General features: G+C 40.6%; 2 protein-coding genes across 7 annotated transcripts in view; both read right to left on the reverse strand.

Annotated features, from left to right (window-relative positions):
- The window catches only part of zgc:92107 (uncharacterized protein LOC492329 homolog), a 32866-nt gene extending 31436 nt beyond the window's left edge, over positions 1-1430 (reverse strand). Inside the window, exon 1 of one of the 2 annotated variants that reach the window (XM_024269311.2) lies at positions 1018-1430. In XM_024269311.2, the coding sequence (XP_024125079.1) occupies positions 1018-1031 (14 nt within the window). In that variant the 5' untranslated portion in view covers positions 1032-1430. The remainder of the gene's footprint in view (positions 1-1017) is intronic. The other variant, XM_024269312.2, reaches the window with a different exon arrangement.
- Positions 1431-1611: 181 nt separating this feature from the next.
- sulf2a (sulfatase 2a) overlaps positions 1612-17812 on the reverse strand; it is a 47951-nt gene continuing 31750 nt past the window's right edge. For 3 of the 5 annotated variants that reach the window (XM_024269318.2, XM_024269319.2, XM_024269315.2), the window contains 20 exons: positions 14471-14731; positions 13392-13631; positions 13144-13295; positions 11557-11726; positions 9483-9633; positions 9126-9301; positions 8828-8956; positions 8572-8628; positions 8336-8465; positions 7157-7364; positions 6197-6455; positions 4851-4947; positions 4679-4773; positions 4548-4607; positions 4305-4471; positions 3999-4141; positions 3714-3822; positions 3597-3630; positions 3123-3176; positions 1612-2797 (listed from right to left, as the gene is read on the reverse strand). In XM_024269318.2, the coding sequence (XP_024125086.1) occupies positions 2767-2797; positions 3123-3176; positions 3597-3630; positions 3714-3822; positions 3999-4141; positions 4305-4471; positions 4548-4607; positions 4679-4773; positions 4851-4947; positions 6197-6455; positions 7157-7364; positions 8336-8465; positions 8572-8628; positions 8828-8956; positions 9126-9301; positions 9483-9633; positions 11557-11726; positions 13144-13295; positions 13392-13631; positions 14471-14666 (2658 nt within the window). In that variant the 5' untranslated portion in view covers positions 14667-14731 and the 3' untranslated portion in view covers positions 1612-2766. Of the gene's footprint in view, positions 2798-3122; positions 3177-3596; positions 3631-3713; positions 3823-3998; positions 4142-4304; positions 4472-4547; positions 4608-4678; positions 4774-4850; positions 4948-6196; positions 6456-7156; positions 7365-8335; positions 8466-8571; positions 8629-8827; positions 8957-9125; positions 9302-9482; positions 9634-11556; positions 11727-13143; positions 13296-13391; positions 13632-14470; positions 14732-17180; positions 17591-17812 lie in introns of those variants that run through there. The other 2 variants (XM_024269316.2, XM_024269320.2) reach the window with 2 other exon arrangements.

Below are 17812 nucleotides of genomic sequence, written 5' to 3' on the forward strand. Positions count from 1 at the left end.
TGGACGCAAGAGGAACTGTAGGAGTTTGAAACATATATAACCAACATCTGATAGAATACGCCTCACGTAAGACTTTAAAATAAGCTTATAAACACATTTGACAGAAAGGTTGGCTGTCAAGTTGGGTCAAAATGCAAAAAAAGTCAGAATAAAACTAACCTTAAACTATACGAAAAAGTTTTTGCTAAATTGCAGCTTAAGTTTCTTAGTAATTTCTTAAAATAGATGAAGCCAAAATAAAGTTTCTAGAGGAACAGAACATATTTCACAGATGAGCGAGTTTTAACAGACTGTGGGGCTGGAGACCGTCTCCAGCAGCCGATGAAAAAAGTTTTTAATCACTTGTACAGCCAGCACAGATGGTGAAGACATCCAAACATGTGGAGATCAAACCAGGAGCCACTGTGAGAGCTGGAGCAGAAAATGGGGACTGTGGAACATGCCGCCTTTTGCTTTCTTTACTGGCCTCTTAAACCACAGCAGAGACAAAAGTTATTCCAGCCAATTACTGGGTGAAATCAAAGGGAAAATGACCAAAAAAGGGGGCTGGTGGTTATAGATTTCCAAGGCATATTTCCGTCCCCCATGTTGCTGCTTTTTATGGAGAGTTAAGCTTGTGGTATTCAAAGAAAAAAAAAAAAAAAACAACAACTCCTTTCTAGCCTAAAAGGTGGACAGCAAATAGTTCGAACTGTGGGGAATAGTCCGACCTAGCTAACTCGAAAGTGATGTAAATATTGACATTTACCAAAATATACGTTGCATTTTAGGAATCTTATTAACTAGGAAAAACACCCCAACTTGTATAGGCCACACTTTTAACTTTAACCTGGCAATATATATGCATGTTTTAGCAAGTAATAAAATGCTAATTTAAGTTTGGAGAGACAACCAGAATGAGTGGCTCGGTCTTCGGCGGAGTGATAACGAAGCGAACGCCGAGCTGCAGTGGCCTCTTCACTTTCCTTGAAAAGTTTGTCTTAAATGTAACCCCCCCAAAAAGGAAGCAAAACTTACCTTTTCTCAGACATTTTCTTCACATTGTAAACATAGGCGTAAATAAAAACAACAAAAAAAGGTTTCGCTCCCGACGTTAGCTTTCGAACAGAATCAGTCCGCGCGGGGAGAACAGGACGGTCCTCCCGGTGCGGGTGAATCCGATATGAAGTCTCCGCCCCCGCGCGTGAGTCATGAGTTGGGATGGGGGTCACCCGGTCTGCAAACCTTCACCACACAGACCCTGCTTCCTCCTGCACCCCTTTCTACTTCCTCCTATACCTCTTTGAGCGATTTGTGTCCTCCAAATTCCAGTTTAATCCGCCAATTCAAGTAGTGTATTGATTGACGACCCTTTAAGAAAAATATATAATACACCAGTTGTCAAAAAAATATATATATACATTTCCCCTACAAGATTACATTTCTGATTTGTTATAGATTTACACATTAGTCACGCCATCATTCTGTCATAAAACTAGTTTTATGTTTCTGAACTGAAACACCTGTTTGAATTGAACATGCAATACCCTGCACGTGCCGATGGCGACATCTGCTGGACAGCAAGAAGAATAAAGCATTTCAAAATAAAAGCCTGGCCGCTTGGTCCCAGCGTACCGTTTATGGTCAAACAACACTTTATTCACAGTTTACTATCAGCAGATCTATGAAAGTGTTTGCGAGAAGAGACAATTTTGACAAAGGCAGTTATCTAAAGTCCACATCAACAAGTATCAAGTCGTGCCTTTTCTCTGGAACAAAGTGGTCTTTTGTATTTTTTATGTAGGTACTTCTAATCACAGTGAACCCCTTTAAGTGCTTTTATGGTAAATAAGAAACTGACAAACATAGATCATGGACAATGACATTTTCAAGCTACATTTCCTTCTTTAGCTTCATTTTTGTCAACTCAAAACGTACAATGAGGTCTGCCTCTTCAGTATTATAAAAAATATTGTAAACATTTATATTAATTGCACAACGTACATTCAGATACATACTATATTGTACAGTAAGATTTTTTTGTGCTGTTATCCTGTAGCACCATGTATGTAACAAGCGGAACAAACTACTTGGAAACCTCTACAGTGCGGTACTGATGACACAAAGAAATACAACGGTTTTCGTTGCATTGGGTCAATGCTCACATATTTTTGGAAACTGTATGACTGTGTAATAGTGGATATTGTGGGCCTGCTAAAAGTTACAAATAGACCTACACAGAAGTCTGTGAATGCGTGTGAATCATTGCAGGCAAATGCTGTCACATCACATCTTGGAGCTATGAGGGAAGAACCGTAATAAAGAAGACATTCATCAGTGTTAATATTGTCTATTTCACAAAACTTTATGACAAAAGTCTGATGCATTTCATCATATAGAGTCCAAACTTCTTGAGGGAAATGTAATGACGGTGGCGTAGGTTGACAGGTAGTTAGAGCCCCATTTGAAAGCAGATTAAAGCGATTGACTGGATATTATGTACAAGCTTTGCTGCAAGACTGCATGAAGGTGTCCCAATCAATTCATGATTGACAATCCTGACAGATGTCAACGGTCATGAGATGAGTTCCAAAGTACATGATTAAAGAGTCCTCCGTGTCTTCTCCATGTGGGTGTGCTCCGGAAAGAGCCTTCTTATATGCATTAAAACTCAATAAACAGAAGCTTAACGGTCCAGTTTCTGGTCCACTCATGTAAAACTGAGGTCCTGGATCCTGATTCTTCTGCTGAAAGAGGACGATGTGCTTTGTTCTGTGGTTCGGATACTTAACCAACCCAGCCTTCCCAAATTTTCCCCCTGTAGAAATGAAACAGACATAGTAAGTTACAGATTCAGCACAAAGAAGAATCCTCAGCTTTTGATCTGGTCTGGTTTGACCAACACTGACAGAAAAAGTAACGGATGACACCAACAAGACTGATAACAGAACATAAAGAGACACTGCTCAGCTGGTATTGACCTGAGGAGCCAGAATGGAACGTATTGTGGTGCAGATTTGCATGTTGCTAAAAGGCAGTCGCTGTAAGAGGATAAGAACAGCGCTACGGGATAAAGGAGAGCATGGAGACACAAGTAGAGCTTGGCTGAATACAAAAGAGCAGATGGATTATGACAAACTCACAGCGATTTGGAGGAGGGCTTCTTCACTTTTGGCTTCTTTCGACGATGTACTGGCCTGAGGCATGCACAGCACGTACACAGGCGCAGGGCAAATGCATGTGCATGGAAACAGGTATATAAAGCGCACACACATACATACACACACAGGTGGACACACAAACATGCATGCACACATACACACCAAACAAACAACAAAAAAACAAGCAATTAGGCATTGGGGTAGAAACATCAAAAGCTGAAAAGCAGGTTGGAGTATTGGCGTTGTTTGATGGTTTCATCAGACTACAACAGCTTTGACTCTAAAGGAAATTTGGGAACGTTTTCTCTGCTACCGGACCCCTCACAGTCGGTAAAAAACATAACTTAAGGCTCACTAGGGAGGAAGAAACCTTTCTGAATTTTTACAGTAAGATGAATTTCCATCTGGAGTGTTTGCTAAAGCAATCAACTATGAGCCGTTGAAGGGAAGAAATACCTGTATTCACTGAAGTGGTCTCGCTCCTTCCCTCCTGAAAGGAAGTGGAGGGAACATTAATCTCTGTCTGAAATGATTGGAGAGACGACAAGTTTACCTGGGAGACGTTTGACTCACCCTTTTCTGGGTTGCATTGCTTATGGCCCTTGCAGCCCCGTAAATCCATGAGCTGCTGATGCATTGAGTTCAGAGCGTTGCGGTCAAGAGTGCTGACAGCATTTATCAGCTGCAGGAACAGTAGAGACAAAATGTCAGCATGGCCTCTGGAACCTCTGGAAAATATCTGGAAAACTGTACCCCCTGAGCTCAAAGGAATGCATCACAAATCATGGAGAGAGATAATCTCCCCCCCCCCGAGATATTTTTATCTGCATTGATGTTGTTTCTGTACACAGCAAATACCTGGTAGGGGTCAGTATTGAGGTCAAAATACTCCAGGAAGCCAGTGGCAAATTCACAGAACAGGAAGTTGTGTGTGTCATTGATGGTCCTGAGGCACCAGTATGTGTTGTTGTTGGCACTGGTGCACGCACAGAATGGACCCACTGAGGGAGGGGTGAGGAAGGGAGGGGTACGTTTGAAAAACAAGGGATAGAAGAAAAAAAAGTCTAAAAATATTGTTTTTACAATATCTGCTTTAGAAAATCTTTCCATAATAAACAGAGAATGTTTAAAAAACACTAAATCTTTTTATTTTTTGTTCCTCACTTGTCCAGAAGGGGGCAGTCTGCCAGTGATGGTTGTCGTGGGTGAAGCAGGTGAGGCCTGGCATACTGCATGTGTCATTGTTCTGGAGCCTTTTAAGGAATTTACGCAGTTTCTTCCTGCGTTTCTGCTCCTTTTGGAGCCACTGAGTCTTCTGCTTGGACGGCATTCTGATAAAAACAAGCACACATGTCTGATGGTGGGGAAAACTCTGCAGTTTATTTCTCGTAAGTCTGTAAAGTTTACCTGAGTGAGTGCATTTGAGCTGCTTTAAGCCCAAACATATCTTTATTCTTAAAAAGATAACTGAAATGAAAAAAAAACAGCTGTCAGATCAAGCAGTTTCTTGTCTCAATCTGCCTCTGCTCACTTCTCACCTGGAGGCGTTACACTGACATTCTTCTGGCCGCACCTTCTTCAGGTGGCCTTTGACCTCACGCAGGTTCTTGATTTTGGTTTGTAAAGTTTCAATCTGGATGCAGCAAAAACAGTTAGAGTTGTTGCATTCTGCTGATGAAAATCTGTTCTTAGGGGGGAAAAGGGCATTACCTCATGCTCAATGTGCATCTTGTGATCTTTCCAAGCTTGAAGGGACTTATAGAGTCCCCCATCACACTTCACAGTAGCATTCATGAGGATGGAGCATCTGCAGGATACACAAACATTTACTCCATCTGATAATACTACTCAGCAGTTTAAGTTTTATAATTGTATGTAAATGAATACTTATACAGCGTCCTACTACGTTCCTTAAAGCCCCAAAGCTCTTTAGAGTCAGTTTTATTCACCCATGCACACACATATTTAAAGACTGCTGCCAAACTAAACCACCAGGAACAATGCGGGATTAAAATTAAAATGTGTAATATAGTACAAGTTTTTAAAATAGAATGTAAACTTTTGAGTTTAATCATAAAAAAAGATTAAAAAAAACAAGGTTTTGATTATTTGGTTTTTGCCTTAGAGGCTCCTGACAAACTAAATAACAATATTTAAGTTCCCTGAAAATACATTTCTTAATGTAATTCAAGATACACCATCAAACACAAACAGCTTCAGAGTCTAAATGATGGATTAATGAATGAAAACCAGGAAAGCTTTTGCACAAAATATACATTATTTACACACATTTTTCCAGTGTAAAACTCTTTAACTGTCTGCTCCACCAAATATATAGAAAACATGTTTTTAAAAACATTAATTATGTGTTTTACTCTCCCAAAGCAATAAGCGGCAGACATTTTTTTCTTCTTGGTTGGGTAGTTAAAGGGATAAGAAAACATAAAGCACGCAAGTAGAGCGTCATCCAAGCTGTCGAGTATGGTGGTGGCAGAATCATGTTATGGGACTGCTTTACTGGAGGAGAGACTAGAAGTCTAACCGGACGAAGACAAGATCTATACATGCTCATTTTAAAAATTTGAATACAGAGATGCTGCATCTAAACCCTTTTTTTTCTCTTTATTCTCAAAAATATGTCTCAGCTTTTTAAGCTTGATAGCATGAGATGTGTTTTCTGCAAAAAAAAAAGTTCACTATCCAGCCTGTAAGATGATTGTAGTCTCTTAGCACAGATACAGTAAAAAAGGGATGTCATTCCTCCATAATTCACTCTAGAACTGTACAGAAATTCTTTGGCAGCATCACCCAGTTTCTCTCAGCATTTCTAAATATTTCCAAAATATTAAATTGTTTTTACAGTTTGAAAGCTAAACACACACACACACAAAACACGCCGGTCAGTGTAACATGAGAGTTTTCCTAGTTTGGTAGGGCTTTTGTCCCAGCATGCAAAAGGTCACACCTCTAAATGCAAATCCACTTTTAGGCTAAATTGTTTCCTTTCAGTTTGTGTCACTAGTAGAAACATGTACACACACGTCATGCACACACACCTGTGGGTGACTTTGAGGGCAGCAGGTGGTGTGAGGTTGTTGCTGGCTGTGGGTTTGGCCGCGATTCCGTTTCCACTGAATTCTTCAGGATCGTCTTCATTCCCCGCTATTCTCCACCTGTTTCTGATCCAACTGCTGTTCCTGGGCCCGCTGGGTCGGTAGGTCTCCTTTAGATCAACAGCATACAAATCTCCTCCCAGCTCATACGGGGCAGAGCGGGTAGAACGCTTCCTTGACAAACTCTTGATGGATTTCATCTCTGGTTAAAAGGACAGAGTGATTTTGTGAATCACACTCATGTAAACTCTATCTAATACTTTTACATTGCACGTATTTTAATAGTTAAGTTAAAGACGAATGCATCTGCTGTTACTGTCCACTTGATGGCAGCACTGTCCTGTGCCTTTTTACTAATGGATGTTTCAAAATGTGGTTTTAAGATGAGATGAATGGCCCATTTTGCAGCTACCTATTAGGTTGTTCCAAAAATTTGTGAAATAAAAATCACAAAAACATCCACATCTGTTGATATCAATATGAAATACAGCATGAGAGTGAGGAGCAATGAACTTCTACACGGCCATCATCAAATCCATCCATACAACTTGAAATACAGTCCAAGCTGCAGCCTCCCAACCACTTGGAAGAGAAGTTGATTGGCCCCCAGTTCACCTTTCAGATCAGGAGACATGCAGCCGGGACATCAACCGAACCCCTCTCATCCCGGTCATGCGGTTTACGACAGGGTCTATTCGTTTCAGACTTCCCACCGCGTGAACAACTTCTTTCCCACTGTGACTAGTTTGTTAAACAGTGACCCAATCACCCTGAGAAATACCCCCCACCCTTACTTCCACCACCACCACCAATGAACAGTCATTCTCCCTTTTACACAACCATTGGTTGACACTGAGCTGCAAAATGTTTATGATCCCCTGACCCACTCTTTGAGGTACGTACTCTTTTTGTTGAGCAGCCCTTTCTTTTTCAGGATGGATGTCTTGAAGCTAGAGTCACCGCAGGAACAGCTGTCAGAGCTGATTGTGAGAGACAGCTGGGAGGCACTGCTGGCCATCAGAGCCTGCATGCGGGGGGCAAAGAGGCCTGCCATGCCCTTGCACTTATACAGCCTCAGCTTGCCCGTCGGGTCCTCCACACACTGCCATTTCTAAAACAAATCACATCAACAGAAAAGGATTTTGCAGTTTTCAGTTAAAATAATAAAATAAAAACTGTTGTTTTCTAGGACATATTTTCTGCAGAGTGGCAGTGGTTCATTAGAAATTTGCTTTTAAGTTGTAGGCAGGACTGTCTGTGCGAGTGAGAACTCCCCACTTCCCATCACCCAACTGTTTACACTTTCTCCCTCTAGCTTACAGCCTCTCTAATCCCCAACCTAACATTAGTGGTGCAACAAAAATGGTGAAGAATATTGGAGCTATTCAGCTGTAGAGTTTTGAGCCAGTTGTCAGATCAAACGAGGAAAGCTAAGACGTAGATCTATTTGTCTACAAGGAGATGGATCAGAATGGAGCGGAACAGGGAGCTCGTGGCCCACCTTGTGTATTTCTGCGTCACAAATAAGTTCTCTTAGAAACAGAATGTTTCCGTCTACTCCTGATTCACAACCATTTGAATAAGAAAATACTCAGAAATGCAATTTTAAGCTTAATTTTCTTGATATGTGTCCTCCATCATAAGAAAATCTAAAAAAATTGGATTTTTATTGGATTGTGTCTTTCAACAACATATATAGGTATAGTATATTTAAGTCTGTGAATTTGTCTATAATTGTTGGCAATTCAAGTCAATTTTTTAAATATATGTCCTCATTCATGCCACAAGAACATGTAAAAAATGCCCCAAACAGGATTTTCCTCAGAGTGTGTCTTTAAAGTCACTGGAATGACAGTTCTAATGCAGATTCACAATCTTCGGGTTCTACAAGCTTTAAAATCTATCTAAGCGGGCACACATACTTGAAAGAGTAAGAAAACAGAAAGTTAAAATGAACCTCAAGAGTGCAGTATCTGCATATTTCACTGGGTTCTAAATGATCCTCCAGATTTGCCTTCACTCTCTTTTGTTCCCATGAATTTTTAATAACCTCTCTTTCTTTAAGTCCCGCAGGCCAAGTACCTGTCCCGGCTGCTGGCAGGAGCTCTGGTACTCCACTTTCTGGCACAAATCCTTGACCCTCTGGTATTTTGGTAGGAAGTTCTCCTCTTGGGCCATTTCCTTCCCATCTCCTCTCTTGTGTGGAGGCTTCCTGATAGCCCAGAAAGAAAAAGACATTGGCAGAGAGATTGATGCAAGTAGAAAACAATGGCTGGAATGAGAACCTGTCTTTTAAAAGGTCAGTCAATAAAACACACCCTCTTTCCACCAGGAAGGAGTCCCGCCATGTTTTACCTTTTCTGTTCAACTGAAACCTGGAATTATAAGGGAAAACAATGAGATCAACATGTTTTTTGAGTGAAAACACATATTCTCAGAAACAAAATAACAGAAAACCAACAAAAATTGAGTTTTCTTGTGCAGAATTAAATGTGAAGATTTTTGTTAATCTTTGACTCATTGATTGCTAACCTTGACTGTTATTTAGGAAGTTTCGTAGAAGAAGATGCTCACCTATTGACTGGTCGGTCTGTGGCCAGCAGCTTCAGGATAGACTTCCCATCAATTTCTGCGGGGATGTCCAGCCCAGCCATGTCCAGCAGAGTCGGTGCAAGGTCAACGTTCAAGACGATGTGGGGATTGCTGCAGGATAACGACACATTTTTAATGGAATAAATGCATTAGCATTGACACAGGGTTATTACATCACTATCCTGAGACAAATATCTGAGATTCAATATATTCAGCAGACAGTGGAAGATTTTCACATCAGAATACCAAATGAGACAAAAGAACAGTCTGAATGACTCACACGGCATCTTGCTCCACATCAGGTCCCCGGATATAAAATGGGATGCGAATATCAAACTCGTACGGCATGGATTTGCCCTTCACCAGACCGAACTGCCCAATATGGTAACCGTGGTCTGAGGTGTAAATGATGTAGGTGTTGTCCAACTCTCCAGTCTCCAGCAACATGTTGTACACCTGCAGAGGACGAAGCTTCATTAAGAAAATCTCTCTTGTCTGTTTCAAGTAAAGAAAAAAGATGATTTTGACGTGTGTCAGAGACTTCATCACCAGGTGAAGAACCCACACAGATCCACCCGGGACCAGAATCTGAGGCTGAACTATGTTAGTGTTTAGGTGCGTGCGAGTGTCAAATCACTTTTTCCACGCTGTCATCCACCGACAGCAGAGTCTGCATCCTCCTGCGCTGGAGCATGTTGGTGAACTGCATGTGGACCGGCTTCATGGGTCCAGTGTAGCGGAGGATCCAGTGCTTGTCTGGGTTTGGGGCGTAGTTGTAGCTCGGGGTTCTCCAGAAAAAAACAAAACAAAACAAAAGAGACTATGAAAAGAAGGCTTGTGTTGTTATTTCTTTTCTTAGTGTGTCTGAAAGGAAACTTTGAAAGTCTTACAATGTTTGTATTAAAGATGGTTTGATGCGCCCTGTCAGATTCTGAATTCGCAGCAACATTCCTGCAAGCGCTTTCATATTTTTTACCAAAGCACAACTGAGAGTTCATGCGTTATCAAACTGTGGAGCACATAAACCACTTGAAACTCAAAGTGTTTCTATCAAAAGCCCTCTCAGGCTGATTGATGGATCAATGTTTAACTGATATTTGGAAAGCAGCTGACTTCAGGGCTTCACTGGATCGATTTGACTCATAAAAAGCCAAATCTGCTGCAGCTCTACAGCGGAGTAAAGAAGTGCGCCAAGGTGGTTCATCCACAGAGCAGTGCAGGACTTTCACTGCAACACATTCCTCATTTTGGCAACGAGGACAGAAGGAGATGGAGTGAAAATATTAACCAGAAAAGGGATTTAAATCAAAGAGAAAGCACATTTTTACTGACAGGGAGAATGAAATTAAAACTTTGTTGAATGGTCTGAAACTTATAAAAAAATATAGAAAGATATTTTATTTACAGACTTAAGGTCTAAATATATACACCACAACCATACATGAACAATAAAATCACCAGTAAAAGTACCATAAAAGTAAGGTAATACTAAGAACTAGGGCTGCACAATATTAGAAAAACTTGCAATGTGCAATATTAGTGTTCAATATTGCAATGATGATATGACTTGCAATACATGACCATGTAGCAAAACAATGAATACATTATTTCCATTTCACTGCATGAGTTTTATTGAAATAAATTCAACAGAACTTAAATTATCCTCCAAATGACTCGTGTCTATATAGGAGGCGAGTATCTAACATAAAGAGGTTCATCCGATTGGTCAAATGTGAAAAAAACTCTATTTAATTAGCTAAATACGTCAATCTGCCATAAGATTGTTTTTGTGTAAACATCTATGGTAACAGTTTTTTGCAATTTAAGGGGTCTTTTTTGATACCTGTATTGATATTGTGATGACGTTACATTTGCGATTTATTGTGATCTACTAAGAACAATATGAGTGATTAAACATACAAAGTGTATAGAGGAACCTTTAAAAAAGGTGTCTATACTAGTAATTCCAAATTGGGGACTGGTTTTTGCAAGTGCTTTGTCTAATGTTTTTAAATAAAACCATACATTTAGTGTCTTAAAAGCGCTTGAACAGTGTTGACCCCTGCACCAACAAATATTTCTGAAGCTCATCGTGGTCGTTTTAATAAAATCCTAAAGGTGTCATTGTAGACCACCTGCAGCTTCTACAAGCTCACTGCTGTATAACTAGACCACAGATGTGCAGTGCAGGTAGCGTGGATGCATAGATTAAAGATGTTGGTGGGATGCAATGAAGCAGGATGAGCATATGAGTGAGGGGCTTGAAACTGCAGCCTCAGATGCAACAACTGGTTTACCCTCAACAAACCAGATTGTCTATCCAATCAGGGCTGTGGAAAGAGCCAGAGGGTGAAGAGAGAGCGTGCACATGAATCTAACTCATTGCATATGCATTAAACATACATCATTCATGCCTCTCTTTGATTGAGCATGGATCATTACTGTACTAACACTTATGTAAACATGACATGAGCCAAATGAACTGGCAGTATGGCTGCCAACAGCAGTCTGCAGGCACTGAGACCACAAATCTGCGACATTCTGGGTCAGACGAAAAGGAACGTGTCTGCTGGCATGAGTGTACACAAAGAAGCAAGAGCAATTACATCTAACATCCCCTCTTGTTTTTATGTGCATGCATAATTACCGTGTTCCAGAACCTGCAAAAAGAGGAGGTCTCTTAAGTTTGTTCTTCTGAGTGGTAGCCTTACATGTGCTGTGAGGCGTTGGAGAAGGCTGAGCTGTACTGGGGGGCTGAGTCTTCTGGACCATGAGGAGCGACATGACTCAGGACCATCATGACGGGACGGTGAGGGTACATCCTCTTCGACATACGGAAGTAGTTGATGCTGTCGTTGGTTATAATGTCGGTCAGGTAGTCCTATGGAACAAGCAAACATTATCGGGGAGGCACTCAGCAGGTGAAGGAAAGTATAGTCAGGTAAAGTTTATTAAAACAATTTGGGGGTCCAAACGGCTTTGTATGACCTTGCATTGGACATTATCGAGAATAAAAATCAGAACGGTCATAGCCTCACATCAGAGATCTGAAAAGCATATCTTCACCTCGCATCAGAAACTTTTATGTTGTAGGGCATTCTAAATCAGCCCCATGCCTCACATTAGACACATTATCCTTTTTCTGGGGCCTACTTTCTTTTTCTGACATGTTTGTCAAGGCGAATCAAACCTATTTTCTGTTTGTGCACCTAGTCTTTTCATGTAATGTACTTATTTTAAGGTCTCAATCGTCTTTTGATCTATTTTGAAGTGCCTCAAATGGTCTTTTAATTATGATTATGCTGTTTTTAGGAAATAAAAAAAACTGTTGTTTTCTAGGATATAGTTTTTGCAGAGCAGCAATAATTCATTAGAAATCAATCTCTGAGTTGTAGGCAGGACTGTTTGTATGGCAAGACTTTTTATCATTAAATCGATATCATTGATATTAGACTGTTTGAAGCCTAACTAGTAATCCCAAAACTACAATAGTTAACTAGTGACAGCCAAAAATGTGAATTAGTCAACTAGTAGTGTTACTAGTTAGGATTAAAACAGCCTGATATCAAGAATATTTATTTAATGATGAAAAAGGCTTACCATATCGTGGTGGGGAGTAAGCCTGCACTCATTTCCCATCATACCTTTGCTTAGACTTTCTCCCGCTAGTTTACAGCCCCTCACAGCCCACAAACCAATATTCCTGTTTCAGAGCTATCCAGCTGTACAGTCTTGAACCAAATCCCAGCTCGGATGAGGAAAATAAAGACGTGCATGAATCTATTTGTTTGCAAGTAGTTGCATGAGAATGCAGTTTGTATGTAACAACTATAAGTTTTGTCAAACTGCATTTTTTCCTTTGTTGCTAATTAAAACAATTTGAATTTGAATTTAATTGTAATTTTCCTTATACATGTCCTAAGAAAAAGGCTCCAAGAAAATGTTAAAAGAACCAAAAATACGATTTCCATCAGAGTCGGTCTTCACTGAAGCTTCTCGTAACAGGGATCTTCTATGTTATTACCTATTTATCGTCCTTTTTAAACTTGTACCCCAAATTTAAGAAAATTATGATTTTGATTTTGTTACAAATATTAATTTATTACTTTTTAAAAAATATATTTGGACATTTAGTTTAAGAAAAAAAAGTTGTCTTTTCTATCTGCTATTCTTAAACAGAACCTGCAATGTGAGATAAACTTGAATTGCGATTGGAAAAAAAAACGTTTAAAACAACATTTTATGACTCCAGCAATAAAGGAGGGAATAGTCTTTTAGAGAAAAGAGTGCATCAGTACCTTCCGGTAATCACTGCTGTGTTTCTCTCGCACTCCATTTCTGCAGAGGGTGTAGTTGTAAAAGCGAGAATTTTTCACCAACGCCACCCACTCCTTCCATCCAGGGGGCACGTAGGAGCCATTGTACTCATTCAGATACTTTCCAAAAAAGGCTGAGTGGGAAAGATGCAAGCAATATGTTGTGGCTTTCACAATCCTTTTGTGTCTGGTAAACTCAAGAAGCATATGCTGGGCTTGGCAGAGCTCACCTGTCCTGTAGCCAGAGTTGTTGAGGTGCACAGCAAAGGTGTGAGGCTCGTGGTGCACCTGCCACGAGGGCGAGGAGCAGTTCTCGTTGTTTGTGTAAGTGTGGTGGTTGTGCACATACTTCCCCGTCAGGATGGAGGAGCGGGACGGGCAGCACATGGGTGTGGTTGAGAAAGCGTTTAAAAAATGGGTGCCTCCCTTTTCCATGATGTGCCTTGTTTTGTTCATGGCTTGCATGGAGCCTGGGAGGAAATGAAAGGATGAGGAAGAAAGAAGGGCATTTAAATGAGCGGATTGCAGGGTAAGAGTTAAAGGGCAACGACTAAAAATAAGGGGTCACTGGGGAGAGGTGGGGGCGTGTAAAGCATTTTGAGAAAAGGGGATTTAAAAGAATAAAAATGATAAAGACTGTACAGACTAAGAAATTGAAAAAAAGAAACGGCAAAGTAAAACGGGGAAATAAATCCTTGAGGTTAAGGGAAACCCACTTAGAGGTTGTGTTCCAAAGCTTTTCAGAAGGAGCAGGATTGTTTGGAGAAACAGATGCTTGACCATAAATTCCAGCTTTTCAATGGCAGTCTTCTCACCCGCGATCAGATGAGAACAAAAGATGTCACAGAGGCCATTATGCAGCCACTTCAGCCCAGTATGTTACTAAAGGACATAAGCGGGTAGTGCTGTGACCAGGGGTTGGCAAACAGACAGTAACAGCAATAGGCCTTCCTTATGTCATGCCAGCAACAGAGTTGGCAAATGCAGGTTTGACTGAGCCAGCTGTGGCGTTGCCAAAAGACTGCGCTGGGATGACTTTCCCCTGTGAACGCTGTTGCATACATGGACAGAATATCCACCCTATGGGATTTCAAAGCAAAACTAACATCTGTTTCACAGCATAGAGGAAAGCTGGAGATTTCTGGCAGGTAGGGGTGTGTATTGGCAAGAGTCTGGCAATTCGATCATATTGAATTAAATATCATCTTGTCAGCATTTTAAATTGGTACAAGTATTGGCAATTGAAACTTTGCAAAATATCGCCAAATCGATTTTTTCTTACACCTCTACTGGCAGAAGACCACCTTACCCAGTTCTATGTCTTGATCATCAGTGAGGATGAGAATGATGTTTGGTCGGACATTTCGGAAGTGGCGGTCCCTCTGCAGGCGGGATCTGAGGCGATATCCGGATAGGTAGCTGGAGCCACTGGCCTCTGGAAGGACTTCAAGCAGGAGAAACAAGAAAACTAAAGGGAGAGGGGCAAGAAGCCCCCGCCCGGCCATCACGCTGCCCAGCCGTCACCTCCTTAACTCCCAGTTGAAGCTCGTCTGCAGGTCCCGCACACAGCCTGTGGAAAGAGAGGGACCGATCAGAAGAAAGACACAAACCGAAGCACACACATATGATCTCACACAGGAGACGTGCTGGGAAACAGCAGATGCAAGCCTTGTGCAGCCATTACAGGGTGTTCTTCCACATAAATGCCCCCGTTTGGGCTGAGCTCAGCTCGTTAATCAATCATTAATGATGCATTAGAGTGGTGTCATTGGCTGGATGTAATCAACTCTAGTGATGAGCACATGGCTGCCAGGCTGGAGCTAATGGGCCTGGGCCCACAGCCAGCAAGAGCCTCACCTCCCCCTGAGAGGGTTTTGTGGACAGACGGGACGCAGGGCAGTGAGGTGAGGAGGAGGAGGAGGAGTGAAGGGCAGAGGTGAAGGAGACAGGATTAGACAAGGAAAATGGAGACAAGGATCAACGAGCAGGGTGAGCATGTCAGGGGAAGAGTCAAAAAGAAAAGCTGGCTCTAAATTACACCAAGTTAACACAAGGTGTGCACAGAGAAAGCGTCTATGATGGTAAAAGCTCCACGTCAAGAGGATTACTGTAAAAATAGCACAAAAATGAGAACAATTGAATTCCATCCTTATGTGACAAAATTCTTCAATGACAAACCGAAGATGAGTTAATTCATTCAGAAAATACTGATATAAATGTGATAAATAATTTATATATATCCTCCAAAACAATAAAGAAAACACTATTTTCAACTTTCAAAAATTAGGCAGAGTTTTTGACTTCTCTTGGCATATCTGTGTTACCGTTTCTGACTTATTTACAAAAATATAACACTGTCCTTTGATTTTTTGGACTAACTTTTTAATTTATGTTTTCCAATATAAACAAACCGTCTTTAGTTCTAACAGAGAAGTTTGTTAAATATCCTCTCCAATGAAAATTGTGTTTTTAACATGTTCTTATAATGTTTTTCTTAAGATGGACATATTTTAAAAATTTCAGTTTTAAGATTAAAACTCCTACAACTCTCAGTTGTAATGCAACTGCTGAAATGAGTGGGCCAAAGTCTCCAATTCTGATGGTTCAGCTTGCTCAGAAATAGATCCATTAACGTCTTCATTTTCATTTTCTGAGCTGCCATCTGTCTCAAAACTGTACAGCTGCATAGCTCTGATATTGCTCACTGTTTTTGATATACTGGTAATGTTAGTTTGGGGCTGTGAGAGGCTGTAAGCTAGCAGGAGAGAGTGTTGACAAAAGGATGATGGGGTATCAGTGATGGGTTACTTCCAGGCCAACAGTTCTGCCCACTACTCAAAGGCAAATTTCTGACGAAATTATGCCACTCTGTTGAAAATATCTCTTAAAAAATGAAACATACTTGTCGATTTAGGCTAAAAACTGCAGAATCATCATTAGAAAACATCTGGGAACGCTTTTACAGTAGATAAAAATGTAGTTGGAGCAGTACTTTAAAGAATAGTTTTGGAAAATTGTGGAAGCCAATCTGATTAGTCATTGTCTGAAGTAACAGATAATTGTTGTTCAGTAAAAAATGACTGATAAAGAATCCAAGTTACTCGTTAGATTTGGTGAGCAGCTGAATAATGTTTTTAGCACACGTTCATGCACAAATTTAAACAGCACCCAGATTTGTCTCTGCCTAAATGACAATAAGATCCATCGTTTTGTGTTGGGCCCCTCCAACCTGCCTTTTAGTGAGAAAAGAGAAAGAACAATGACCTCCAAAACAGATTGACTCTGCTTTTCAGGCTATCTTTTTACAGCTTCACCCTTTAGCTAAAGTCCTTTTTGAGTCACTTGACCAAGAAAAAGCCCTTCAAGCCTTCATGCACCTCATTTTCTAGGTGAGCTTTTACAGACAGCAACCCTGCAGAGCTCTGCATTCAGCTAAAAACTGTTACTCCCTGAGCTAAAACATGGCCAACGAAGAAGCAGTAAAAAAATTAAAAGATGATCAGGGACTAAAGGATCCAATACACATTTAGGAGGGGATCAACGATGTGGAATTTAGGGGACAAAAATCTAGAGTGATCTCGATCGTATGCTTTAAAGATCAACTGGAAGTTTGTAATATTAATCAAACTGCATTGAGAGATGATTTAAACTAAAAATGAAGACATCTGACTAATTTTGAGGAATGAACAGAAAACAGAGCCAGAAATAACAGCGAATAGACAAAAAAAGGAATACCATGTATCAGGATGGTAAAGGAATAGAAAAGTAATAGAGCCAAAAGAGCTCAGAATCCATTTGTCCGTCCTTCCATCCATCCTTTTATTTATCCAATTCATTTATCCTAAATCTCTACCTCTCATCCATCCATCATGACAGGGGATAGGATTTCTTGCTGCAAAGTCATTTTGACATTTAATGAAAAATGATTTTATTGCTCTAAGATTTTATCAGACTGTTTTTTTTTACTTTTTTAAGTTGTGTATAATTTATCATGACATGGAATCAGAACAATGACACACCTCAGTGACCACAATCACAAACTCCATCGACAAGCTGCAGCTTCTTTCAGCTCTGTGGTGAAAAAGGTCGAGGGAGTTATTGTTTGTTTGACTGCAGGGCTGCAGGAACTACAGGACCAGGGCAGTCTGTGGTAGAAAATGAAGACAATAACAGAGAATATTGTCTGAGTCTGTTGGGATTTCTGTACATTCTAAACAAAAACAGCTGTTGAGGACATTTGATAGAGGGACAATGTTGAACAAGTGATGGGAATCAAAAAGAAAACAGTGTCCAAATATTACTCAAATCTGAGCAGTAAAGCTTCTATTTAGTAGTGATGACAGGACAGAGGATTGTGGGATCATCTACCTGTTCTAGACTCGGTTTACTCTGCCAGAACCCAAAAAAAGGCTACAGAAAAAGCAAAAGGTTGCTCCCACCTGGGTAATGCACCTCTATCAAGGTGCATTAAATCTAAAACAATGAGACTCAGCAGCTGTTCCTCCAGATCTGTTGAAGCCACAGCGCCCCCTGCAGGACAGGGACCAAAACCCATAGTCATGAACAACATAGAAACTTGTGAAACCCCTTCAACTGCTTTTCCCCTCTAGCCTGTTTATTTATTTGTTTGGTTATTCTTTATAAATGTATT

The sequence above is a fragment of the Oryzias melastigma genome, linkage group LG5 (assembly GCF_002922805.2).
Source record: "Oryzias melastigma strain HK-1 linkage group LG5, ASM292280v2, whole genome shotgun sequence".
Taxonomy (NCBI): Eukaryota; Metazoa; Chordata; class Actinopteri; order Beloniformes; family Adrianichthyidae; genus Oryzias; species Oryzias melastigma.